The sequence below is a fragment of the Zootermopsis nevadensis genome, unplaced genomic scaffold (assembly GCF_977971745.1).
Source record: "Zootermopsis nevadensis isolate Lab colony 2312 unplaced genomic scaffold, Znev_1.0 Znev_ptg000028l, whole genome shotgun sequence".
NCBI lineage: Eukaryota > Metazoa > Arthropoda > Insecta > Blattodea > Termopsidae > Zootermopsis > Zootermopsis nevadensis.
In genome coordinates, this window is record NW_028259160.1 from 4,514,602 (window position 1) to 4,541,439 (window position 26,838).

The 26,838-nt window shown below is 37.6% G+C and overlaps 1 protein-coding gene and 1 long non-coding RNA gene across 5 annotated transcripts; both read left to right on the top strand.

Moving 5' to 3' along the window:
* The first annotated feature begins 56 nt into the window (after positions 1–56).
* psq (BTB-domain-containing protein pipsqueak) lies at positions 57–26,787 on the top strand. 4 transcript variants are annotated; one of them, XM_022059422.2, is made up of 9 exons: positions 57–208; positions 1,166–1,307; positions 5,515–5,679; positions 6,882–7,313; positions 17,758–17,977; positions 18,477–18,586; positions 20,204–20,336; positions 21,187–21,468; positions 22,248–26,787. In XM_022059422.2, the coding sequence occupies exons 2-9, from the start codon at positions 1,170–1,172 to the stop codon at positions 22,811–22,813; spliced, it is 2,046 nt and encodes a 681-aa protein (XP_021915114.2). In that variant the 5' UTR covers positions 57–208; positions 1,166–1,169; the 3' UTR covers positions 22,814–26,787. The 4 variants fall into 4 exon arrangements, with proteins under 4 accessions (XP_021915114.2, XP_087212979.1, XP_087212977.1 ...); XM_087356853.1 differs by having other exon boundaries at positions 20,246–20,336; XM_087356851.1 differs by lacking the exon at positions 57–208 and adding an exon at positions 577–873.
* Positions 7,321–14,943, top strand: LOC147872328 (uncharacterized). Its single transcript, XR_015537355.1, has 4 exons — positions 7,321–11,231; positions 11,867–11,955; positions 13,869–13,949; positions 14,814–14,943. It is a non-coding gene; the product is annotated as an uncharacterized LOC147872328 (long non-coding RNA).
* Positions 26,788–26,838: the final 51 nt, after the last annotated feature.

A 26,838-nucleotide genomic window follows, 5' to 3' on the forward strand; every position in this document is an offset into this window, starting at 1 on the left:
GTTTGACTTCTTCGTTCCTAATATACTCGCCTTTCATTGAAATGAAGAGGAGAAAAGGGAGCAAGGAGAACGGTGAAAAGTCAAAAGAGAGAGCTGAGAGGAAGAAGTAGGTCCACAACAAAATAGCTTAAAAATCGTCTACTCTGTTTTCTGCTGTGGTGTTGATTGCTGTGACTGTCTGTTCGTAGATTTAGTGTCAACTTAGAAGGTAAGAAAATTTATTACACTTTTTTAAAACGCAGGAGAAGAATTAAAATCTGTAAATCAACCCAAAAAAAATCCTTGAGAAAGAAATGAGAACGCCCTGGAAGTGATTTCCTGCATATTGTTCTTATCGCTGTATATAAGAAAAGGTGATTTGTTGTGTCATGTTTAACATATATGAAACCTCAATGACAGTGATCAGAACTTAGTTGTAATTATTGAAGGAGAACAAAATATTTGCCTGGAATATGTTGTCAGCAGTCAGTAAAGCGACAATATAAAGAAAGAGTAGTGCCTTGTCTCATGCCCTAGTTCCTCTCTCCGTCATCCGCTTTCTAGCCGCGCGTTTCACTTCGTCCTTTTCGACTGTGGTTTGAGAATGCGCATCGTCATTCATCAACGTACGAAATCTGAAATCCTTCGTTGCTTTAATTGACAATTTCAAAATTAGTAACTGGCAGTGAAATTCAAATGTGTCTGAAACGCGGTGAGGGATAGAGAGCGACGAAGTCGGGAGTATAAGCAAGGGAATCGATGATTGACGTTCCCCCACCATAGATTTTTTTTTATATTTTCGGAAGTAATATTCCCCTATAAATTATGTGATGGAGATAACGGGAGTTACGCCAAGATAGCTCGGCCCTTAAATGCTTCAGCAGAAGTTGAAATGTATGCATTTCATTAATGGATATATTTAACACAACGAACTGTAGTTTGCACATTCAAGTTTTAAATGTTTTCATTGTTCTGAAATGGTTCGAATATTATGCATATATAATAGAAAGTAGCCACAGGAACAATTTAAATTAACGTAGTATGTACACAGTGAATGAAATTTTAAGTTAAAACTTGTTTACGAGGAAAATGTAAATTTTAAGTAAACATATGTTGGGAGAACTACTGTGTTCTAAAAGCAGTTATAACTGAGAAAACATTGCTAATTTTTTTCATTTCCTTACAGCATCATGGCAGGTCAGCATTACTGCCTGCGTTGGAATAATTATCAGTCCAATATGACATCTGTATTCCATCAACTTCTGCGCAATGAGGCCTTTGTTGATGTCACTTTAGCGTGTAATGATTCATCCCTCAAAGCACATAAGGTAGACTGTTTATATTTTGCCTACACTTTAATCATATAATTTAACAAGCCCAGAATATTTGTATAACATGGTCTGCCAAGGTACATTTCCATTTAAGAGCTCCTTCGGAAGTTTATTCATGATTACAGCCCATACACAGGTGTGGTAAGGGAATAGGAACAACAAATCTTTAAGTCTTTTGTAAAGAAATACACCTTATATACAGAGTATAATTAAAATAAATGTCATCATTGCCCATAGCAGTTTTATCACTTCTTATACTTCTCTGTACTATTTTCACTGTCACTTTTTAACATTTTTTTAAAATGAAACAGAAATGTTAGAGATTTATACAGAGGCATAAATTATTTTAAGAAAGGTTACCAACCTAGATTTAATATTATTAAAGATGAGAATGGTTATCTGCTTGCAGATCCCCACAAGGTTTTAAATAGGTGGAAAAATTTCTTTAACTGTTGTTCATGGGGTTGGTTATATTACACAGATAGACATACATACAGCTGAGCCATTAGTACCATAACCTAGCTTTGTCAAAGTGGAGAAAATGAAAAGTTACAAATCCCTGGATCAGATTCCAGCCAAAGTGATCAAAGAAGGAGGCAAAATGTTGTGTTTGAAGATACACAAACTTATTCACTCTAGATGGAATAAGGAGGAAATGCCACAGTAGTGGAAGGAATCTATTATTGTACCAGTTCATAAAAAGGGTGATAATACTGTAATAATTATTGATGAATCTCCGTCTTGTTATCATTTTATCCCACATTCACCTGGTGAAGTAGACTCCTTTTGTCATTGAAATTATTGGGGATCATAAGTGTGGGTTCCCTCATAATAGATCTGCAACTGATTAAATTTTCTGCATTTGCCATACTGTAGAGAAAAATGGGAGTACGATGGGACAATCCATCATCTATTTATAGACTTCAAGAAAGCCTATGTGACTTAGTTAAAGTAGAAGCTCTTTACAACATTTTGCTTGAATTTGGTGAACCTAAGAAGCTAGTCAGGCAAATTCAAATGTGTTTAAGTGAAATATGTAGCAAAATATGTGTAATTAAACATTTGTCCAATACATTTCCTATTCAGAATGGCCTGAAACAGGGAGATGCTGTATCGCCGCTCCTTTTCAATTTTGTCTTGGAATATGCTATCAGGAAAGTCTAAGAAAATCAGGGCAGTTTGGAATTGAATGGGACACACCTGTTGGTCTATGTTGATTGTATTAATCTGTAATTTTGCCAATTGTGGTATATGGGTGCAAAACTGAACTTTGAGGGAGGAACATAGTTTGAGGAGTTTTCATAACAGTGTTACATTAAGATGTGTGGACCTAAAAGGGAGGAAGACAGATCATAGAGAAAACTGCATAATGATGAGCTTTGCAGCCTGTACTACTCACCTGATATTGTTAGGGTGATTAAATCGCGGAGGATGGGGTGGGCAGGACATGCAGCATGCATGGTGGGGTGAGGAGTGTTTAGGGGGTGTTGGTTGGGAGGCCTGAAGGTAGAAAACCACAGGGAAGACCTAGACACAGGTGGGAGGATAACATTAAGATGACCTTAGGGAGATAGGAATCGATGGAGCAAACTGGATGCAGCTGACTCAGGATAGAGTTTGGTGGTAGTCTTTTGTGAACAAGGTGATGAACATTCGGTTCCCATAAATAAAGTGGTCTATTCTTTGACAAGCCGAGTAACAATTGACTTTACAAAGAATATCCTGCACCATAGAGAGAGAAAGAGAGCAGGTAGGCAAACAATCCTTGACTCATCACTCATTACCAAGAATGTTATCTAATGAATTCATAGAATTATTAGTTGTGTAGGCTATAGCACCATCACAGTGGCCGCGTGGGCCTTGTGCTGCTTGGTCACTGGGACCATGGGTTCGAATCCCACTCAAGCCATGGATGTTTGTCCGCGTCTTTCTGTGTTGTGCTGTCCTGTGTACAGGTAAAGGCCTTGTGATGGGCTGATCACTCGTCCAAGAAGTCCTACCGAATGTCTATAGATCAAAGCTAACGAAAGTTGGGATCTGCAGATGCTCAAGACACTGAAGAACGGGTTGTCTGAGTATCCTGAGAGTGAGAGTAGGCTATAGCATTGTCCTCTATTCATTTTGCATCACACTCCATCTTTCAGATCATGTATAGGTAGGATTTGAGATTCTCACAGTGGTGAGTATAAAGTAGGCCGTTTTGTGCAGTCCGGTAGAAATTTACCAACAGCAGCAAGGACCATTGAAATGTTGGTGAACGTCTACCAGACTACATGGCGCTACAATCCAGGAAACAGCCACCTGTGTGTAGGTACTTTGTGAACAGCACGAGAATTTGCTGAAGACCAGTATCTGTTGATTTGACTGCCTACATATCTACTTCATGTAAATCATGTTTCATCAGAATAGAACTTAAATTCAGGGTCAAGAAGACCATTAAACACAGATTTCTAAAACCATCTGCAATATCAGATTTTTGCTTCACAGTCTGGAGGCCTAGCCAAGAGGTGTTTCTTTGGTTAGTATGTCTTTCAGGTTTTATTTTTGTCTAACACTGATCCTGTCACAAAATACTTTGCCACTATTTTGTAAATTGTTACTTTGGAAGGCACTTCAAGAAATTTTCTATGAAACTTTCTTTGGCATTTCCTCCAAGACTTATTCTTTAAAAAAGTACATTATAAATATGCTTTGTTCACAGCTGTATTTCACGTTATTTACAGCACAACACGATTCTGTCACATGCGTAGATGCATCTATTGTTTGAAATACAGCTGTGCATTGGTCTAAGCCAGTAAGAGCATTTATAGTTAGTTTACTGGGAAGACCAAAGCCTCAGCCTTTAAGGTATTTATGGTTAGATTTCTGGGAAGAAGCATGTAGCCTGCCAACCTCTGATTTCAAAGTAATTTGTTTCATGATGGACTGGAGTCCCTGTATGTTTCACACAAGGCTGTTGGTTGCACCGAAGCAAGGACTGTCACGTGGTGAGAGTTAAATCAATCAACTTCAGTCAGATGTTTATATTATCCATTTGTTGTCACAGCTTAAGTGCCTTCGTACATGCTGAAACATTCGTGAAATTTCCTTACTATCAGCAGCAGTTTACCTTCAGCTGAGTCCTGCAAGTTTATTGTGATTTGGTATGATGAATCTCAGTGCGATAAAAGTATTACATGATTACATGAAGTTCTAAAATATTCTTGTACATGTACAAACTCTGTCATTTAAACAGGTTGGGGTTATACAAAGAAGTTTTTTGTAAGTAGTTTAAAGAACTTTTCGTTGCTTGGTTAAAGTAAATTAATTTTATTTATTTTTATACTAATTATAATGAAATCTCTATCTATTATGTGTAGCATCTCATTGCCTGTCATGCTGAATATTCTAGTCTAACCCCTATTTCAGTAACTTTCTTTTCCGTAAGCACATTTGTATTGGGTTTTGTGTCCAAATGTGACCCAGTATACCGGACTTTATTAATAAGCTTATGGATGACCTCTGAAACGTTGGTTAGCATCGACCAGACTACACAGCGCAACAACCCAGAAGACAGAAATCTTCATGCTCACCGCTGCGAAAATCTCAAATCGGATGACTGCTTTGCTTGAAATTGTGACCCCCATGAATTTTACTGAAAACTTTCTGAGACTTTCTTACAGAACCATGCTTGACATACAGTTCACACAAAAATATACATTCAAAAGTCTGCGGAACCATATCCACTATCAGTGATTCCCAATACTTAACCTGCTGTTTTATACTTGATGCAGTCTTGGCCATTCACACTGATAACTATTAGTCAACACTCTTATTTGTATGTGATAGAAAGAGTGTGTAGCATCTTTTATAATCTAGGTAAGTTGCTTTTATTGCTCTTGTAGAGAGCAATTCTAGCTTCATATCAGGTTGAACACAGCCAAAGGTAGACTGTTTGCTGGCTTGTAGTCATGAAGTAACAGAAACATATAAATATACAGAATTATGCAATGTATGTTCCAAACATGGAAGGCCAAGGCCTGAAACATAAGATTTTGCATACACAAGCTATTGACTTAGTTATTAAGGTTTTAGGAAAAAGGCAGAGATTAGTAGGCTTGTGCATAGTGTTGCTATGACTTACAAATTCACTGCTAATCATACCATGTTTTTGACTTTATGCAGCTAGATTTGAGGAGTGTTTTTCTCTTTTCTCTCTTCATAGGTTGTGTTGTCTGCATGTTCATCATACTTTCAGAAGCTGCTCCTAGAAAATCCATGTAAACATCCAACAATAATTATGCCACAGGATGTTTGCTTTAGTGATTTGAAGTTCATAATTGAATTTGTCTATCGTGGAGAAATCGACGTGTCTCAAGCTGAATTACAGGTATGTGATGATATCCTTTTTCTGTTTTAAAGCTATTACAGGCTCCAGTGTTCATGTGAATTCATGGGGCTGGTTTTATTGTTTTCAGACTTCATAAAACAATCACATTATAATGAAATATGATTGATCCTGTGTAGGATTTGAGGTTTTCACAGAGGTGAGTCCGAAGATTGCAGTCTTCTGGGTTGTTGCGCTGTGTAGTCTGGTAGATTTCCACCGTTTCAGTGGTCATATTGCCTCCATCATCAGGGCAATGAAAGTGCCAATCGAGCGGAAAGGGACAGGTTTATGGGGACTGGACAGTAACCGGTCCTTTCCGCTCGATTGGCACTTTCATCGCCCTGATGACGGAGGCAATATGACTTCTGAAATGTTGGTGGAAATCTACCAGACTACACAGCACAACAACCCAGAAGCCTGCAATCATCATGATTGATCCTACAAAACATCTTTAACAGTACTTCAGATATGTTAATTTGTTAATAGGGAATTGCTGACAAGGACAATGTCTCGCTGCCCTTCAATATTTTTTTTTCATATGCAGCTTCACTTATGTTTTATAAAGCTGGTGATAAGATTAAAATAACTCTTATTTAGTCATTAAATTTTTTTTTTTACAGAAATGCTTGTTTAGTTAATACAAACCAATGGCACATATAAAAATATCTATATAAACCATACCATCGAACCCCGGTTGTCCAGCCCGTAGCTAGTCACTATACTGCATGACAGTAGGTGAATGGATTTTGTTATGTGACTAGCACAGGGCTCAGGAAGTACAACGCCAATCAACAGCCATTCAAACACCCAGAATCTCACATTTTGTCTCACATATATAATTATTGGAATTGTTTAAAAACTCAGTGTTAAATGATAAGAGAAGCTGGCACAGCTCAGTCATTCAAATGATAAGGCCAAGATTTGATTTCTGATAGGGACAAAGATTGCAGAAGAATCATTAAACAATGTTCTAAGATCTACAGCGATTTCCAAGTGGTCCAGGGAAAAGGAGGTTTGGGAACTACTGTTAGAACCCTGAACTACATACATTCATGCTGGGTATTTTTGGAAGGCTTGCTTTATAGCATATGTTCACACTGTGATGACTGTTTGTGTTAGGTATGCTAGAATGCAATGTCTTAGTGTGAGTAATCTCAAATAAACCTCAAATTTAATTAAGTGTGCTTTTGTTCTTTATGTAGTCTCTGCTGAAAACTGCTGATCAGCTGAAGATAAAGGGTTTATGTGAGGTGCCTGAAGGAAGAGAAGGTAATGGTGGCTGTGGAGCTGCTGAAGTAACACCTCTTCCTATCCTGTCACGGCGTTCATTCACAAAGCTACGCCGCTTATCTGGTACCAAACGTCAGCGGGGGCCAGACATGGTGCGAAGAGCTATCTTCAAGGAATGTGACCACAGTCATCACCTTCAACAACAACAACAGTTACAACAGCAGCCTGTAACAACTGTTGGAACTCCCACAGGAACATCTGTACTTGACCTCGGTGTAGCAGAGCTTTCTGCTCGTCCTGCTGAAGGCCATGTTCCTGAGTGTGTCACTGTGGCAACCTCAACTGAAGATGACAATCCTGAAGTCCCAGTTGTAGTGTTGGAAAGTAAAGTGCCACAGCATCAGGTGAGTACCTGAGTTGACTTGAATTATTACTCTTTTGCATGTCGTAATGGGGAAAGACAAATAACCTACTTGCCTCTTACATGTCAAGTACCACTTTTATTGCAGGCAACCAGTCCCTCATTTGCTTTCATTTTTAGTATCAATGATTGTGAAAAATGTGAAAATTTAGAGGATTACCATCTTCTGGGTTATTGCGCCATATAGTCTGGAAAACTACCAGACTGCATGGTGCAATAGTCCCGCGCGGTCTGATGCATCATGCTTCAGACCAGCGATACGGAATGTGCGCTGGTTCGAGTCTCTTGGGAGAAGAAATTTTCTCATAAGCTTTCGACCAGTGTATGGGACCGGTGCCAACCCAGCATCGTGAGGAAATTGGGGAGCTACAATGAGTAGCGTAATCCGGTCATGAAAACTAGCAATGGCCGGGGGTTTGTCGTGCTGACCACAGGTCACTCTGTATCTGGTTGGATGATTGTTCACCTCTGCTTGGGCATGTGAATGTGAGGCCAGCAGTCAAGGTAGTCGGCTTTGGCTCTCTGGAGCTGTTACACCACGGATCAGATCAAGCATGATGCAATAACCCAGAAGACGGCAATCTTCAGCCTCACCACTGTGAAAACCTCAAATCCTACATGTGAAATTTAATTGGTATGTTCAAATGCAGAAGTGTCTGGTCTGTTAAGCTGGTTTAAGTTTTCATGTGTTGTATATCCTTCCATATATTGAATAAGTATTTGTTTCTATATATCTTTACTTTTTACTTTTTTAACTGGCACAGTTAACTTTATGAACTGGGAGCTTGTGTACAGCTTACAGCATTTAAACATTCCCATTGGCAATATCCTGAGTAGTCACTCATTGAATGCAGGCTCATAAAAAGTTATAATTTTTCTGCCATCTGTCAAGTAAGCTCAAACTAGCTGTCATGTTAGATCTTGAAACATACTTGTATTTTCCACTTGTCAAGTATGAATGCTCACATAAGAGCTATACAAGATCTTTCAGTCTTCAGAAATAACTGCTTGGTGGAATTCAGTATGCCACAGCCTCATACATCACGTTGTCTAGAAAAATGTGGTATGTTTTGAAACAATCTATTACTTCATGGTAGTAAAAGAGAGATTTCCACTGCTTCAATTTTACCAACATTTAATTTTTTTAAATACAGTTTTCACTTTTAAATGAAAGTGTGGGAACTGACATCCCTTAAAATTCTAATAATTTTTACTAATCAGAGAGATAAAAGTCATATGCCTGCACTTATGTAAAGTTCTGAGTTTGTATTTTGATGATGTGGGTAAATAACCTAGGTTCATGACAGCTAATGTAGGATTTTCAGAATTACTAATTTTTACTTCAGATTATTCTTTTTACTTAATATTTTACAGTTCCTGTCACAGAAATTACAAGTTGAGATTCAAAATTTGAAATAAATTATCCAGAGGATGAAATGCCATACTCTGTGCACAAATCAAATCCTTTAGTTTTTCTTAAACACAAGCTTTTGAATTGTGGAGACCCTCCCTGTGGCTTTGGCCACATAAATTGGAGTTTCTGCTACTGTCACTCTGTCCTTATTAGTTAAATCAACTTCATTTGTATTCCCACCTCTGAATTAGTTTCATTTAGACACAGATTTCATATATTTTAACATGTGATTAGGGAGATGAATCATGCATATAGATGGGACCGCCTCATTGTGCCTGTACTGACTGAAAAAGGAAGTCATAAAAGTGATGTATTTTACCATTTTCATAAACAGTATGTGCTTAGTGACCCTTCAACAAAAATAAATATTTCAGTAAATGATATGAAATTTGAGTTCCTCACAACAGTAAAGACGTTGATGAAGATTTATGTCTTCTGGGTTGTTGCAACAACCCAGAAGACAGAAATCTTCATACTCACCGCTGTGAAAACCTCAAATCTTACAAAGATGTTGATGTCAGTCTTCTAGGTTGTAAGGCCACGTGGACATGTAGGTAGGTACCAGCATTTTGTAGGAACATACTGCCTCCATCTTAAAGGCTGAAGACCAACATTGGCATATGGTAAATGATGTGCTGGAATGTAGAAGTATGGGGGTAATGGTTTTCTGTTTGCTTTAAGGAAATCTGGATTAAATTTATAAGATTTGGTGGTAACGTAAAGTACTGAAATGTGTAACCTCTCATTTCTGATTTTAAATGTTGTTTTGTAAAATTATATGGACATTATGAGAATATTTCAGTGTAAGTGAGAGAGTAACATGAGGATGAAGATAATAGCATAATGAGGAGTTTTGTAATTTGTATTTTCCCCAAAAGTATGACAAAATGAAGGATGGTTAGGGGTAAAAAATAATGTGAATATATATTATAGGAAAATTAGATTTGAGGGTGTGAACTGGATTCATTTGGCCCGTAATTTGTACTCTTTACCGAGCTCTTTGGATAGTCAAATCAGAAAGGATGGATGTAATGTATGACTGTGGCTATCATTGTTTTGTATGATAATTTCTTTGAAATGGAGTCATATCTTAGTATTTTTCCAAACTTTGTGCATTTGCCTTCTTCCTGATACATTTCCATTTCATGTGGTTAATGGCCAAAATATTTTTTTAAAAAAATTGTATATTTAATACAATTCTCATCATGCACATTGAAATCAACAGAGAATTGAAAAATTTAATACAGGAATAATTTTCCACACTAATTCTATAAAGCTATTCCTTACTCTAAAAAACTGAACACTACTCAGAATTAAGTTGAATGAAATTTTGAGTTGTTATAATGGAGAGAGTTGAAATCCAGGTATGTTTAGGCAATGACGTTACAACCGTCAGGAAGACTGATGAAAAATATATGGTGGATGGAAAATAATACAGTAAGAGAGGAATAGAAGATGGAATGAGTAAGGAGGAGCAAGATGGCAAAAAGTCTAGCTTATAATATTCCAAAATTTCCCATCAAACATTCTCATTTGTCATTAACATATCACACTGTTCTGATGTCTTTGATGTAACCAATATACCTACTGGTCAAGGTTTATATATTTTGTTTCTACATTTTGTTTAAATGAAGTGGCGGTTTGAAAGGGGATGTGCAAAAGTCAGCTCATGGATTCAGAAGGTTTACTTTTGTGCTGCTTTTTGTACATTTCTTTGAAAAGGTGTATTGCTCATTGTGCCCAGTTGGCCACGTTATTTTCTGCATCTCTGCCCTGTTTCCCATTGCATATAAAGAAATTCAACATGTTTGCTTGGGGTGTGTATTTATTCTACGCCCTTACAATTTACATTGGCGGAAGTAACGGGTTTCTTTAAACAGATTTAAAAAAAATGAGTCGTTCAAGTCACGTCAATAAAGCATTTACTTATTCCGCGGAAGATGGCAGCACAAGACGTAGCTAATGAACGTTCCCTCTGGTAGTACTATTCTGTGACTGCCATTATATGACATCAATTCCAAAATGGCGCAAAAGTATTTGGGGGTTGTAGTGTTCTGAAGTGAAACACTAAAGAGAGACAAAGAAATTGGTCATCGTCTTGAATATTGGCGTTAATTGTAGGCCTCGGGGGCGGATTTCAAAAAGTTATTCCAAGTGGGCATTTCATTTTATTCAGTACTTTTACTTGTAGCCGTACTGAAAGCATTGGAATCAATTTTTCTTTTTCTTCTTTTTTTTTACGAATCGAATTTGTATGCGATTGGGAAGTTGAATCCGATGTGAAAGTACGGGTCCTCGCCCAGCCCTTTTGCGGTTCCACTAGAACGGAAACATTGCAAAGGGACGATTATAGCTGGGCCGGAATTCATTGCATGAAGTGTTCAGAAAACAAAAATACTTTCCCTAAGTGTCAAAATTGAGTGAAACGTCATGTCACAAAAAATGTGGAACAATATACCCGATATGTTTTTCGTCACTCCAATAATGGTGGGATATTCGAGTAGATAGTGTTGTGTTATTAGCCGGTATGACAGTTCCGTAGGCTTGTGTGAATCCTGAGTTCATTATATTCTTTTGTTGATTGGTAATAGGCATTGGCATTCGTAAATTAACTTGCATGATGGTGAAAATTTGGTTTTAATTTTACATAACCGAAACTTGTACTCCATTCGTTGCTTATAAATAGTCCTTCGTAGTCCTGTTAGCAGTAGCTATCATAAATATTAATCCTGTTGTCATTCCTGATTCTCATTGCTCATTTCTGAAAGTATGGAAACAAGAGAAGATAGAGGCCTTTCATCAGGGTGTTTGTAATTTTGTAATGTTAGCAGATTTAATAAAACATATTCCATTTGGGTTTTGAATTCTTATTCGCATTGTTGCATGTAAATATTTCAAACAAATACAGCAATCAAGACTTGCCTTACTTTCAGAAATGATTTATCGACTCATATTGTTTTGTCAGTTGAATTTTGCTTGTTATATGAAAATGCTTATTTAACTGGCATTGTTCAACCTTTTTAATGCAGTGGTTTGCATGGACCCGTGCTATTACTTCCAGTGTATTGCTGTCATCTGTATAATGTTGAAGATGCATGAGTAATTTGTGTTTCTTCATGTAGGGTCTTCATTGGAAACTTGAAGTACATAATTTAAACCAGTTCTTTCACCATGACCAAGCAAATGGAGCTCTTCAGAAGCTGATGATAATGTAATAGCAGATGATACTTTTGTATGTCTTAATGATAAAGTGGCAATATATCTCTCTTTTTTTCTCTAAGTATTTTGACATAGGGAATTTACCAAGCCATTGTAGTTATATTACTGAATACAATAATGTTTTTTAACATATATGGATGAATGTCTCTGGGTGATCAGAATTCAGGGACAGGTTAACTTATTTTAATTTAATTTATTTTGTATATTTTATTAGGTCAAAGAAGCATATATTATTTTACATAAATTTTGCAAGATATTTAACAGTGGGTGCATGCTGAAGAGGTTGTATATGATTGCTGTATTATAAAGTTGTTCCCTCCTGACAGTATGTGCCTCTGAGAGGTTGGTCTATATTGACCATTCTACATGGTATGACATCCCAGAAGACTTGTACTTGTTGCATTAGAGACCTGAAATTTTGTTCTTGACCTATCCGTGCTTGTTATGAATTTCTTTACTGCTTTTGATATGCAGAAGCTATATTTGCATATAGAAATTATATTCTCATATGAAAGGCCTTGTAGCATAAGGATTGTATTATTATGCACTATTATTTGTAAATCTGATAAATTTGTGCTCCTTTACTGGATTAGGTTGATGGTATTGAAGGCAAAACCATATTTTGTGACTAAAGCTCAGTTTTGATTGTAGTTTTATTGTGTGTGGAGGAGTGACCCATAGTTTGTTACTTCTGCCATATTATCAAGTTCTTAGTCCTAGGAAGTGTCCAAAATGGATAGAGATCCCCCCCCCCCCCCCCCAAGCTCTGTGTCTTTATATGTACATGTCGACTAATAAATTAGTTTGTGTTTCATTTAGTTTTTGTTTAGTCTGATGAACATACATATATTCAAATTCTCTTTTCCTTGTACAGTGTTTTGGTACACTTACATTATTCTGTTACATGTCTATGTTTATATATCAATGAATATTAACTTGTTCATAGTTTCTTTCTCTTAGCTTTCCCAAAATGTGATAGATACTGTGTATATCCCACATTCATTGATATCGTAACCTGTCTTATAGTCAGTGGAGAACATATTTCCTTAACTCAACTTTTACAATGTCTCATACATCGGGATGGTGTGGTACTTAAATCAAGTACCAGGGGAAAATTTACCTTTACCTATTATGCAGACTGTTAACCCAAGGCTGTAAATGTGTGGTTGTGCGTAATACATTTCTGATGATAGACAGTGGACTTTGTATTTGATGGTTGTTCAGTTTTTCTTGTACTCGTCACACTTTTTCAATACTGTTTAAGCCAGAACTAATTCCATGTTTCTGTCATCTGCATGTAGAATGTCATAACACGTCTTACATTTAAGCTTTGCATATTCTTTCAGGTAAACATAAGGAAATATCTTAAAATATCCCATTACCTATTTGTGCAGTAATTCAGTTCAAAATTCCTAACCTTCTGTTTAAAAATACTAGTATTTCCAGATTCTATTACTTCTTTCTCCTTGTTTGACTCTTAGCTGTGTTCATTCCAGTGATTAAATTTTAAAGCCACGCACCATTATCGAGGGTAGTTTATATTTAATATAGGCATCTCTAGTATCTACTGGAGAACCGTGGGCAACATCTCACATATGCGTGAGTGATCAGCAATGAAACAGCCAATGGCTCCTGTGTAATTTAATTTCTCTTCTTGATTTGTGTAGGAATCTTGAAATGCCTACATTTTGTTTTGAAATAAATCTCGAAAAAGCATTGTATAGACGCAACGTGCTTGTTGTTTCTGCAGTTCAGTAGCAGTATTTGAGTAGCCACTTACAGTAACTTTACCTCATGAAAAATTAAAAACACGAGACGTGAGATTTTGAACCCCGATGCAACACAGTATTCTTGTTTACAATCTAGAAGCATAGGATTTTGTTTGACAATGTTTTTCCATTGCAGGTGCTACTCTCTAACATTCCACATTGAAGGTCTGAGTGGAGAAATGCATTAGGGAGATTTTCATATAATGAGGCATATTAAGTATGCATATTGTATGGCACTTTTCCACTATCGTTTCATATTGTAGTATTAAACGTAAATCTTTTTTTCATGACTAATACTACATGAAGAATGCTGTATAAATGAGTCTTTGGCCAGTCTATAATTTTACAATTCCATGCGAGCCACCTCAAATATAAGTACGTATTGAACGTAAGAGTTGAGTGGTTGTCGCTCCTTATGGAAAATATCAGTCCAGAGGCCGGCTGTCATGAAGATTTTATGATTTTCCCTAGTCTGTCCAGGTGAACATCTGGATTATCCCTTGAAATGGGCCGTGACCAGTCGCTTCCATTTTCTTTCCAATACATTGCCCTTGCATAATGCACATACTTGAAATAGAATTGTTAATCCAGTAGTAGAGAAAACTTTCTGGTGTCTATATTAGCATAGCCATTAACATTTTTCATGGAGTGTAGATATATAGATAGATGCTGATTAGCTTGAAGTTACAGCTGGGAAGTTTTGAATTTCAAATTTTGTAGAAATTTAATTTTTCTGAAGAAATGGAGACTGTTGGCCAACCTGTGTAAATTCTTTAGATGTGTAACGTAGTAGGACTTGTGGGGAAATGGTTATGTTTCCTATGAAAATGTCAGTCACTGCAAATTAATGGAACTAAATGAAGTTCATGGCTAGCTTTGTAACAGTTTTAATATCTGTATGATAATAATATAAACAGTACATTAATAAATTCAGTTGAGTTCTAATTGTTCAACATTCTGTTTTATCTGGTGTGCATGTCGGAACATACCACTTTATCTACAGTCAACTCAGTATTTAGTGGAATGATTGACACTCCCTAAACCATGTATCTGCTACATTTTGTGTACTCATTTGCTACAGATGCAGGTGTGACCATGCCATAAAGAAAAGGAAGGAGGCTCAAAAGCAAACACTTTTTAAAAAAAATAGTCTTTAATTATAAATTTACATTGTGTTAAATAAATACTTTTTTGTGGTATTTTTCATTTGATGCTGTATTGTATTTTCTTCATAATTTAATAATATCATAAATTGAGTTGATATTTACCCTTATCTTTTTAATTAGTCTTTCATATTATCTGAGCATTCTTCAGTTCTCTTTAGGTTAGATAATCAGGATTCTTCCTTTCCTACTATCAGTAACTCTCTTGATGAAGGCACTAAAGAGTGAGGATAGCATAATCATATTGACTAGTCTATAGGTTGATTTTCAGCATTTTTAAGCCTGAGTACTGGTACTTTGATGACAGACATCCTTGATATTCCCATAACTTAAAGTCCACTAGGGTTAGATCTCCTTGGTCAAGAAGCCAGTCCATCTTTCCAGAAATTGCCTATCCAAGCTTTCACAAAGAATGCAACCAAAATGAGCCATAGCATATAATAGGAAAATGAAGTCAGGATCATCGTCATTTTGAGGCATACCGTAGTTGGTGGTTATGGTCAGTTCAGGGAAAAGGAATGGACCAATCACTTTATCCTTTGTTAGAGAACACCATGCATTCACTTTCTGTTGCATTCATGCTCAGGATGCTCTAAGGAAATTATTTGTTAGGAAATTTATATGGTTTTATCTTTTAATTCTCCTTCCCACACACACACACACACACACAGTTACCTTGTATCTGTCCAAGTGTTTGTCAGTAAGACATGTCATACTTCTATATTTTTCACTAAGCTGGATAGTTGGAAAGATTGATAAAACATGTTTTCTGATATCAAGAAACTATTTTTCATCACACAGAGTGACACAATTTTTGTAACAGGTATGTGGGCCACACAAAATATATCAAAGTCCCACATGAGGGCTGCAGGTTCAGAACCCCTGATTTACAAGATTCGTGGAGTGAAGTAGCACTTCCGATACCAATTATGTACTTGTAAGTTGAACAAATGTACATAATCAAATGGGTATGTTTCATTAAGATGTACATGTGAATGTTCAAACAGATCAAAAGCATAATCAAAATCTTATTTTTCATCTCATGATGGAACATTTAAAAAATCAAATCATTATCTGAGATTTGTGATTCAAAGCTGAGTTATAATATGAATTAAATAAATTGTGATGTCAGTTAATATAAACCTTAATGCAGTGGTCCCCAACGTGGCGCCCGCCAAGGCTTTTTTTGTGTGACAGCGTTGTTACGGAAAGAGGTTATACTGAATGATGAAGGCCGTTCAACCATGAACATTATAAAATCAAAGCGCAGATCTCGACTTACTGATGGCCCATATTGACGATTGTTTGCGAGCAGCAACATCATCCTACACTCCCAAATTTGAAAAACTCACCGATGAAATGCAGTGCCAAACATCACACTAACTTCCCACTTGAGTAATAATAATTGTACTTATAAAACTACATATTTTTGATTGCATCGTTAAACGTCGTGTTGTTTTGTGTATTATTTGGTGTCCAGAGAAAAGAAAATTTGGCTTTGTTAATTGGTTGGTGCCCGCCACAATCTCAGAAACTCTCAAATGTGCCCATAGGCACAAAAAGGTTGGGGACCACTGCCTTAATGTGTCAGTTTGGAAAATATGTACCGCTATAAGTATGGGTAGTGTGGGTATTTTATTTCTGGTGATTTAGACTACAGGAAGATGTCACTCTTGTTTATATACACATTTGTTTTGAATTTAGCAATGAAATGTTCTGTCTTCGCACTGAGGATGTATCATGGTCCATCCACCATATTTAACTAAATTGTGAGGTACACTTTTGATTTTTATGGTGATATTAGCAAGTCTCTAATGTGTGTTATTTATTGTGTGTCGGTTATTTTAAATGTGTTTGATAACTGGAAATAATCTTGGATATGTTTATAAAAGTATGAGAATAGTTTCAAGGGCTGGAAGAAAAGAGATTTTATCTCCAAGTTTCTCTTGTTTTAGCTTCCAGTAATCTTTTCTTATAATTCTTTACCATGAGTAATACCATTATAGCTGTTGCTTTTGATGTGGGGAAAACATAGAACTACTGCATGTTAATATATTTTTAAAAAATATACATCATTGATGGCAGTGTTTGGTGGTGGGGATTTAAGCTGTCTTCTAATTTGAAATATAAGCATTTAAGAGAAAAGTATATATGCTAGGTTCTTTCTTTAACTCTTTTTTACAGCCCTAATTATCAGAATTTCCATTCCTTGAATCTTGTCTAAAAATATTGTACTACAGACACTTTTCTATCCCTGCCCCTAACATTACATCTCCATTTGATTTAATGCTTTCCAACCTAAAGTAATGTGTAATTTGCATTCTGGACGAATTAATTGGTGATGAGTGATATTCAAGATTGCAAACAATACAAATTATGGATGATCACAAATGAGTCTTTGTCATATCATTGTATGTTTCTCATTGGGCCCAGTCTCTGCAGCCTAGAACATTTTGTAAGCTAAGTAAGTGCTGCAGTTACATATTGAGATCTCATACAGGAAATTAATATTTTTGTTTTACGTTACTAGTTGTAATGCTTTTCGTTGTGTGATCCTCCTACTCCCAAGCTTAGAATTTTGCAGTGCACAAGCTCTTCATCTAAGTAATACATGACTTAATAATTCTCAGAAGTGATTTATCAAATTTAAGAATTTTAGAGAAAAAAATATATGAAAATAAAAGAAATTATGTCTTCAAAAATGGTAATTTTATAATTCTGAGGCATATCTGAGAACTGCTAACTAAACTAAAATTTTGTGTCAAAATAGACTTACCATCCCCTGCCACAAGAGAAACTGTGTGACACAATTCTGGCCGATGGTTATCAAAGCTTGTGTTGGTGTTATGTGTTTCATGGCAGTTGGGGAATGGGGCAGTGCCGACAGCGGGGGTGATGGCGCCCCATGGGGGGCTTGCGCAGCCGCCACAGATCGTAATGGAAGGGACAAGCCACAGTTCTAGCAACACAACAGATGTGGACATCCCCCCTGAGGCCCAGCCCCCCGCTCCGGCAGCCACACTAGTCAAAGACATGGACATGAATGAGTGCTCGGCCCACGACAGGGACAGGGGTTTGACAGGTAAGTTCAGTTCCATTGCTGTAGTGATATTTATGTACATATGTACAGTTGTGTCAGTGGCTCCTCAAACTTTTTCTGCTAGATTCTCAATTGGGTATTAAGAAGGGAGAAAGGAATCTATCTCATGGTTGTCTGTGACCCCACCAAGGATTCCCAAGACCTGATCTTCAAAGCCATTTTATTTTTTAATAACTGATGCTATCATCATCCATTTTAGGCTGGGGCCACGCGACCGTACAAAGTACGTCCGTTGCAACGGACATACTTTTGTACGGACTTAGGTGAGGACACCACACAAGCGCTAATTACCGTGGCAGCTTGAAAGGATTTAGAAAAAAAATTATAATATTATTGTCTGTACTTACAAATCATAATTCTATGACGGACATCGTGATGTTCGTCACAACGGACGTACTTTGTACGGTCATGTAGCCCCAGCCTTATATATATAATAAATTGTGTCTTAGTATTATTTACTATTATTCTATATTTTTTATAGATACTTCAGAAGGTACTAGAGATGAGGAAAATGTTAAAGTTAAGTTTGAGACATTGAGAGCAATGGAACAGGCAGAAACAATTGATATTGACAGTCACATGTCTGATAGGGTAAGTATGTTATCTTCTTTATTAGAAATTTTAACATTGTTTGCTTTTTCACGTTAGTATGTTGTATTTCTTAAGATGAAATCTATTTGTTCAACATGCTATTTGTGTGGAAATTTGTGAAATATAAACACAGAATTCTTCATTGCAGTGTTGGATAATTAGCATCCCCTGATTTTATGAAGGCCACTGAGTTCTGGCTCCGAATGGTAACTTAGTCAAGTCCACTAAGGGGTTTTTTTTTGGTCGATTTGTAGGTTGCTGCACGCATGAGAGTTCAAGTTCAATGCTGCTGAATATAAAAATGTAGAACAGTGAAACAGTAAAAGTACATAAGTAAATCTCTCAGCAAGTGACTGTTGATATTTTCCAGCAAACCTATGTCTGCTGGCACAGTCTCTCCTGCTGCTCATATCGTAAGTGGCAGCAGTTGTGATCACATATGGAACCCTTTGAATACCAAACCCATGTGATAATCATTGTCAATATTATGACTCGTAGGTCAGGAAGATAGCTGGGGCTTGAAAAATTGTATGAAATGCTCTTCACCAGTCTGTAAAGCATGCATCATAGCAATCATCATAATTTGGAATGTTATCTGTGTTAGGGTCCTGTGTAGTATCATAGATGGTTACTAACATGCTAACATGTCTTCATGGCAGAAGATGGAGATAATGAGTTCTTCCGAGACTAAACTGCATCAGAACTCGGATCATAATCCAAATTTTCACATATGTGGAAAACCTGAGATGATATTGTAGTTGATCTTCTTCTTCTATGGCTCTCCGGTCGTATTAGGTCCTTGGCCTCCTCAGTTCTCCTCTTCCATTCGGTCCTCTGTTAGGTCCGTCTGTCCGAGGCTTTGATTGAGGTTTTGAAACATCTTCCTTTTTACGGAGCAAGGTTGTTAGTCTTGCGACGAACCCCCAACCTGGAGGACCAGGGTACCTGTCTTAGTCTGACCTCTCCCCCTCGACCAATCTGGCTAGGGAGGCCCTACCACTGAGGTACTCAAGCCCCACCACCATGACAAGGTGCAGGTACCATTAAGTGGAGTATTGTCGTTGTTATCATATCATTATTTTATTATTAACCCCTTAACAAAAAGATAAATGAAGATATTTTTAAAATATTCTCATTGGAGTATCTGTGAGGTAAGCTTTTCACATAAAAACAATTGGTGATAATACAATGTCAAAACTTCATGCATATATATTGTGGAAATAGAGTTGTTTGGTCAAAAGTTCCCCATCTTTATATATATGTGTATATATGATGCTGTAATCCGCTCATTTCTTTTTGTGCACTTAAACCATTTTTGCTTGGCCACATCACAGCTAATATAAGAGACAAGTGCTGGATAGGTAGCACCAGTATATTAGCGTCATGTTTTTAAAAAAGAGATATTGATCGATTAATTGATATGAGACCTGTTAATATTATTGACTTGCGAGTATCTGCGTCCACACCTGTAAACTTACCTCGTGCGTGCCGATCGGCATGTTTTTCAAGCCGTGAAGAAATGTATTGATTTGTTGTATTGTGATATTTTAATCAGCTTGTACTTGTTTTTATCGGAAAAGAATGTTTGATGTAGTAATTTTTTGGGCATTTCTCCAGAGTCCTACCTACCAGAACCTTAATGGTGCTGCTCTATTGCAGCAAAGTGTGGGTGAAGATGAACATACAATGCATACTATGATGATCACACCAGAGCTCCTGGGCCTTATCCCATCATCATCAGGGCATTCAGGTAAGTAGTAAAGTTCAGAATCACAAATATAAAGCCATCCCTGTGCCCATACACAATGGCATCAAGGCACATGCCAGATTTATAGATTCAGAAAAGCGGCTATTTTGATTGAGGTTTGCTTGATTTTTCTTTCACCTTCTTCAGGTAAATGCCTACAGCAGTGGTCCCCAACCTTTTTGTGCCTACGGGCACATTTGAGAGTTTATGAGATCGTGGCGGACACCAACCAATTAACAAAGCCAAATTTTCTTTTCTCTGGACTAATAAGATACGGACACCAAATAATACACAAAACGACACGACGTTTAACGATGCAATCAAAAATACGTACTTTTATAAGTACAATTAATATTACTCAAGTGGGAAGTTAGTGTGATATCTGGCGCTGCATTTCATCGGCCAGTTTTTCAAATTTGGGAGTGTGGGATGATGTTGCTGCTTGCAAACAATCATCAACATGGGCCATCAGTAAGTCGAGATCTGCGCTTTGATTTTATAGTGTTCATGGTTGAACGGCCTTCATTATTCAGTATAACCTCTTTCTGTAACAACGATGGCACACAAAAAAAAGCTTTGGCAGGCACCCACTGGGGACCACTGGCCTACATAGTACTTGCAGAGAAGCTACACCCTCCTTCTAAAATCCTTTCAAACTCCCATCTCATTTGGCACCATATAACCTCTGCAGTTGAAACAGCATTGAGAAATAACATAAGAGTGAATCAGTTCAGTGGTCTCTGTAGAAATTCACATAGCTGTTGAGGTAGCTGGGAGTTGTTGAAGTCATGTAGCAACATGCACAAGCAGCAAACAGATTAAAACTGTAATATTTTGACATTCTTTCTTGTAGATGTGAGTAGTGATGCTGGGAAAGGTGGACCAAAGACGTGGACTCAAGAAGACATGGAGCTAGCTCTGGATGCTCTACGGAACCACAATATGAGCTTAACTAAGGCATCGGCAACGTACGGTATTCCATCCACCACGCTGTGGCAGCGAGCCCATCGTATGGGCATAGACACGCCTAAGAAGGAAGGCCCCACAAAATCGTGGACAGAAGAAAATCTTAATAATGCACTGGAAGCATTAAGAACTGGAACAATCTCAGCCAACAAAGCTAGTAAAGCATATGGTGAGTTTCATTATCGCCGTCCATATCTTCCTGGTCTTTGTTGGCACGTTCTTCACTTTGCAGAACAAAGTATTTTAATCTCTCTAGAGGTTCCTTTAATCTGCTTATTAGTTACATCTGGTTTGTTTTATAAAGCTTGACATTTTTCAGGTTTGTAAGTCTGTTAATTTTTTTATGTTTAAAAATGGGTGGTGACCTGCTGTCCATATTGTGTCACATTTCAGCTGATATTAATTTTCAGTGCTGACATTCGTTTTTGGTGCAGCATGTTCGTTCTCAAAAGTCTAACTGCAAATTTTAGTGGTGGTGCAAAATAAGATTTGGGCAGAGTTTGGGTTAGTGTCATATTCCTATGAATTAGATTGCTTCTGGCACTAAAATTTAGCTTCTGTCATATAGACCAAATTATTTAAAAATAAGGGAGTGCGTGCAATAAAGTAAAAATGTCCATTCTAATTTCTGTTTTAATTGTGTTGTTGTTCTGATTGTGGAAGTCGAGTAAAAGCATAGTTCCGTTATGCCACAACTGAAAATATGGTAGGCCTACAATACAACAGAATAAAAAATAACAATGACACAGTGATAGTGAATTGATTAATGATTGTATAGAATGATGCGTGAATAATTTGAAATCTGCTTCAATAAATTTTGCTACATATTTTGGGTTAAGGAATTGTTTTTACATATTTTAGAAACCAGATTTTATAGTAAAGAATATATATAAGAATGCTTTAAGCATAATTTCCCCCATATTAGAACAATGTTTTTATGCATGACAGGTATACCAAGTAGCACCCTGTACAAGATAGCTCGACGCGAGGGAATCCGTTTAGCTGCGCCATTCAATGCAGCACCTACCACCTGGAGTCCAGATGATCTTGAACGAGCTTTAGAATCCATCCGTTCTGGCGCTACATCAGTCCAGAGAGCATCAACAGAGTTTGGTATCCCGACTGGAACGTTATATGGCCGTTGCAAGAGGGAAGGCATCGAGTTATCGCGTTCAAATCCGACACCGTGGTCAGAAGATGCCATGGGCGAGGCCCTAGAAGCCGTTCGTGTTGGACAGATGAGTATCAACCAAGCAGCCATCCATTACAATTTACCTTACTCATCTTTGTACGGTCGGTTCAAGAGAGGTAAGTACGAAGCCGAAGGACACCATCCAGATGACGGGCCGTCGCCGCCGCCGCCGCCTCCTCCTCAAGTGATGGTAGTACCATACCAGCAACCACCTCAACAGCAACCACCCCAACACAATCAACACCTTCCTCAACAACCACCACAACATCACTCACCCCAGCAGCAACAGCATCCCATGTACCAGCAACATAGCAACAGTTGAGAGATGGACATGTGTGACGAAGGTAAATCATCTCCCGCCTACCTTCTTCCGTCGTAACTTCCGAGAAAAGTACACATGCAGCTCTTCCCAGTGCGTGTCAACGTGGTTGTTGGCACGCAGTTGAACTCTGTAATGCCAGTGAGAATGTTGCAGAGACTTGATTCTTGGCTGGCATGAATGATTACCATGGAGTAAGTGTCATCCAACTTAAAACATCAGAAAAGTCCTGCTATGATCCGTGACAAAGTTGTCGGGTTTTTTTTTCTTTTTCCCCTTCTCCTCCTCCTCCTCCTCCTCCTCCTTCTTCTTCTCCTCCTCCTTCTCCTCCTCCTCCTTCTTCTCCTCCTCCTCCTTCTTCTCCTCTTCCGCCTCCTCCTTCTTCTTCTCCTCCTCCTCCTTCTCCTCCCTATGTCATATAGTCAGCCTAATTGCAAGAATTTTTTTGATTCTCCATGCTATAGTGTAGCAGGTAATTCATTTGTTTCAGTCAACGTTGCTCGGAACGTCCGTAGTGTAAGAACTGACAGAAACACTACAATCCAGTTACAGGCTGTTGTCTAGTGGTAACCGAAGTAACGGGTATGATTGTTTGTCACACTGCTCACAAAATGCAGGTAAATAGTTGGCAGTCTTACTTTGTATTCGGAACGTCCCGTGCTCCATTTTCACTGAAAATTTTCATGCTTTTCCACAGTTTCTCCAAGTAAGAGCCGGTGAACGTGCCACAACTGCTTCCATTCTAGCAAGCCATTAATATTATCCTGTCACGTCTCTTATAATTTTTGCAGATGACAGAAATAGACCAAAAAAAAACTCAAAATGGGCTGTAGATTTATCTGTGAAACAAGCGCGTACGCCAGTAAATGTGAAAGAACTCGGTAATTAAATTGAATTGGCAGTTTTTGGTGAATGCAAAAAGGCAAAGCAAGTACAGGTAAACCTTGTTTTACGCCAAGGTTAGGTTCCTGAAGATGCCGGTGCATATCAAATTGGCGAAAGTTAAAGAAATTATAACGTATTTCAATGAGATGGGTTCCAGCTCCGTTCCCAGTCATGATCGGTGTACCTGTCGATCCCAGCCAGAATTTCCTATAGGTCGCGGGTTTCTATAGACTGTAAAACGGGCTCTTCTCGTCGATTGTACGGCTAAATCTTCCAGTTCTTTACTTGTGAGAGGCTGAGAATGGCTCTCCGACAACTCAGTCACATCATCAGGCTCCGCTCTGTCGAGCCCCAGCTCCCGAACAATTGCGGCTTGCGGCAACTTCGATTGCGATCTTTGGCACTTCCTCAAATTCTCTGAAATCCTGAGTGTGTACACACTCGGGCCGCACTTTCCACCACTGTATTCGTACAAGTTGATGTGACCTCTTCCCACGCAGCACCGACGTCGTTGATGCCCTTCATGAAATTTTAGGACATCCAGTATTCATTGATGGACATGTTGCAATTGGAAGAGGAGAATTGAGGAGGCCGTGGACCGAATACGGACCGGAGAGCCATAGATGAAGAAGAAGAAGAAGAAATGTTTCCCAGAGGTAGTAGGCTTTATAATTTGCTACGTTGCCCTGGTCCATTGGTTGTAAAATGGAGGTGGTGTTTGGTAGCAGATATTTAACTCATTCCGATGTGTGGTGGGTGGATGTCCTGGAGCATCGTCCAACATCAGTGCCCTCCGGATTTTTCTTATTAATCGCAGTATAGAAATTTCCATGATTTTTGGGGAAAACAAAATTACTACAAAAATTTTCAAACCGGCGGATATTCAAATTGTAAAACAAGAGTTTACCGTACTGTGATAAAAAGAGTGCCATCTGAAAAATGACATTCAAAATTAAATAAATAAATATTTTATTTATTTTACATTAAATCTTAATTCAAAAACCTTTCCAAATGCAACTACACTACTATTGTAATTGCACAAAATAAGAGAATGTGGTGTACTTTATGTGAAATAATGATGCTACATGTGCAAATTATCCTTTTTTACAAGTGCTGCTACCATTAGACAGATTTTAGAAGTGCTGATATGGATTACAAAATCATTGTAGTAACAGTTTGGAAGGTAGCGTGGGTCAAAGGACAGAAGTAGATGGAGGAATGAAAACGATAACAACATGGATATGAACGAAATCATTCCGTGTTGAATTTCAGTGGAACTTTTCCGCAAGTTTCACAAAATATTTATAGCATTTAAACCGTGAGTTGACAAACTGATATGAAAACTAAAAAAAGAGAAGATTAAATTGACAATCCACAAAGAAAACAAAATGTTGTAAAATGGTACATTTGGTTTTGCCCAGTGTGTCCCGTTAACTGAAAAGTTTCCCCTACTCTTAAGTTTTACGTAGCAATAATTTTGCCTTTGTTTGTTTCGTCTTCACTGCATGAAGAAAAGAGAACATTTCATTCATAACAGTTAGAGTGTTTGTAAATTTTTATGAAACGAGTTTTATCATGTATTGATATGGCTTCATTTTCATACCCTTCCTGAAAATGGCACACATTAAATTGTGATGGTGAAAATGTGGAGGTAAAGCTCCACACATTCACTAGTTGCTGGAAAGGCGTCTCCTACCCTAGAGGTCAGCACGGAGCTGTACATCCCCTTCACTTTCGTGGTTCAACGTGGAAGCAACTTTGCTTTCTGTAAAGAATGGCTAGTATTCAAATACTAGATACTTGTTTTATTACATTTCATTTTACCTTAAAACTGAGTTATTTCTCCATAAATCTGATGCAGCAACTGATGAATACAGTAGATTCCGGTTAATCGGGGCATCCGCTCAGTTGGGCCAAAGTGTCCTAATCCCGATGCGTGCCGATTAACCGGAATCCGCCGAACGTGATTCGGGGTTCTTACTGCATTGAATGTTTTTATTTGTGGCCTTGTGATGTCACGCAGTTGTGTAGGTGGTTTTGTACACCACCTAGAAGACCATTTAACATTATAAATGTGTCATTTGTATATCGCCATAATCATAATTCAGGTATTTCCAGTATATTTTGTAGTAAACCCCTCGATTATTTATTAAAGTAGCCATGTTTCATACCCGAGTCTTATCTGTGGTTCTGATAAGAAGTGAAGTTCTAGTCACTCCTAAAAGAAGATCAGTAGTTCGGTCCTTTCTTTATGTTCACTAAATTTAATTGTTTTCTAGCGTAAATTAGCGCAAAATGGTGATAATGTTTTAAGAAACATAGAGTGATTATGAGGAGACTCACACTTCGTACATGAACACGGGGAATAAGGCTTGTAGAGTGGAAGCGGGCATCAGACGTATATGTAAAAAGTCCAGTGAAATGAATTTGAATAGCTTGCTTCTGTGCAGAAATGGCATAGAAAGCAAAGTAGGATGAATTAATCACATGTATCCAAGTATGAAATGTTTTTATATATTTCTACGAAGATCAGTATTTTTATTCATTTACGTTTATCGTCTCCTGTTCGTAAATATATTTTTTTAGGACGCTGGCTAACGTTGCAATTCTTTTACGGCGTTAATATCCCGATATATTGTATATGTTCTTTTACCTTTCCGTGTATTTTCCTTTTAACGTTATTTATGATAAGTGTTTTTCTTTTTAATCCCGGCAGAAATTGCCGAAATTCTGTGTTGTGTTGACACTAGCTCCAAGGTGTAGCTTTCTCACTGATGCATGGGAGAGACAAAGATACTTCCCACCAATTTTATATAGCCGACGCCAGAATGCTCCGAACATGTGAAATACAAACTGAAAGATGTAATAGAGTAACATTATGTAATGTTTTTTAGAGAAGTTAGATACTGTTTCTCTGGTCTTAGACAAGTGTTTGGGGAAAACTACAAGTTAATGGTGCAAGACGTAATTTCCCCTAGATTAAGGGTTGGGAATTTTATTCCTTATGTTTCTATCAGATTTTACTACTTGCTTTCTGTCCATTGTTAGTATCTTTCTAGAATAAAGGAAAGTTACGTGCGAGAGAGAGGAAATGTGTTATTCTTGTGAACTGACTACGCAATAACACAACCCAGTGCTTGGCG

What these genes read in the sequence shown, in the direction of transcription:
- psq (XM_022059422.2), top strand. Translation starts at nt 1,170, where the DNA reads ATGGCAGGTCAGCATTACTGCCTGCGTTGGAATAATTATCAGTCCAAT. An exon ending in CAGGGACAGGGGTTTGACAG is followed by an intron (nt 17,978 to 18,476) that starts GTAAGTTCAGTT and finishes TATTTTTTATAG; the next exon opens with ATACTTCAGAAGGTACTAGA. An exon ending in ACAGTCACATGTCTGATAGG is followed by an intron (nt 18,587 to 20,203) that starts GTAAGTATGTTA and finishes GCATTTCTCCAG; the next exon opens with AGTCCTACCTACCAGAACCT.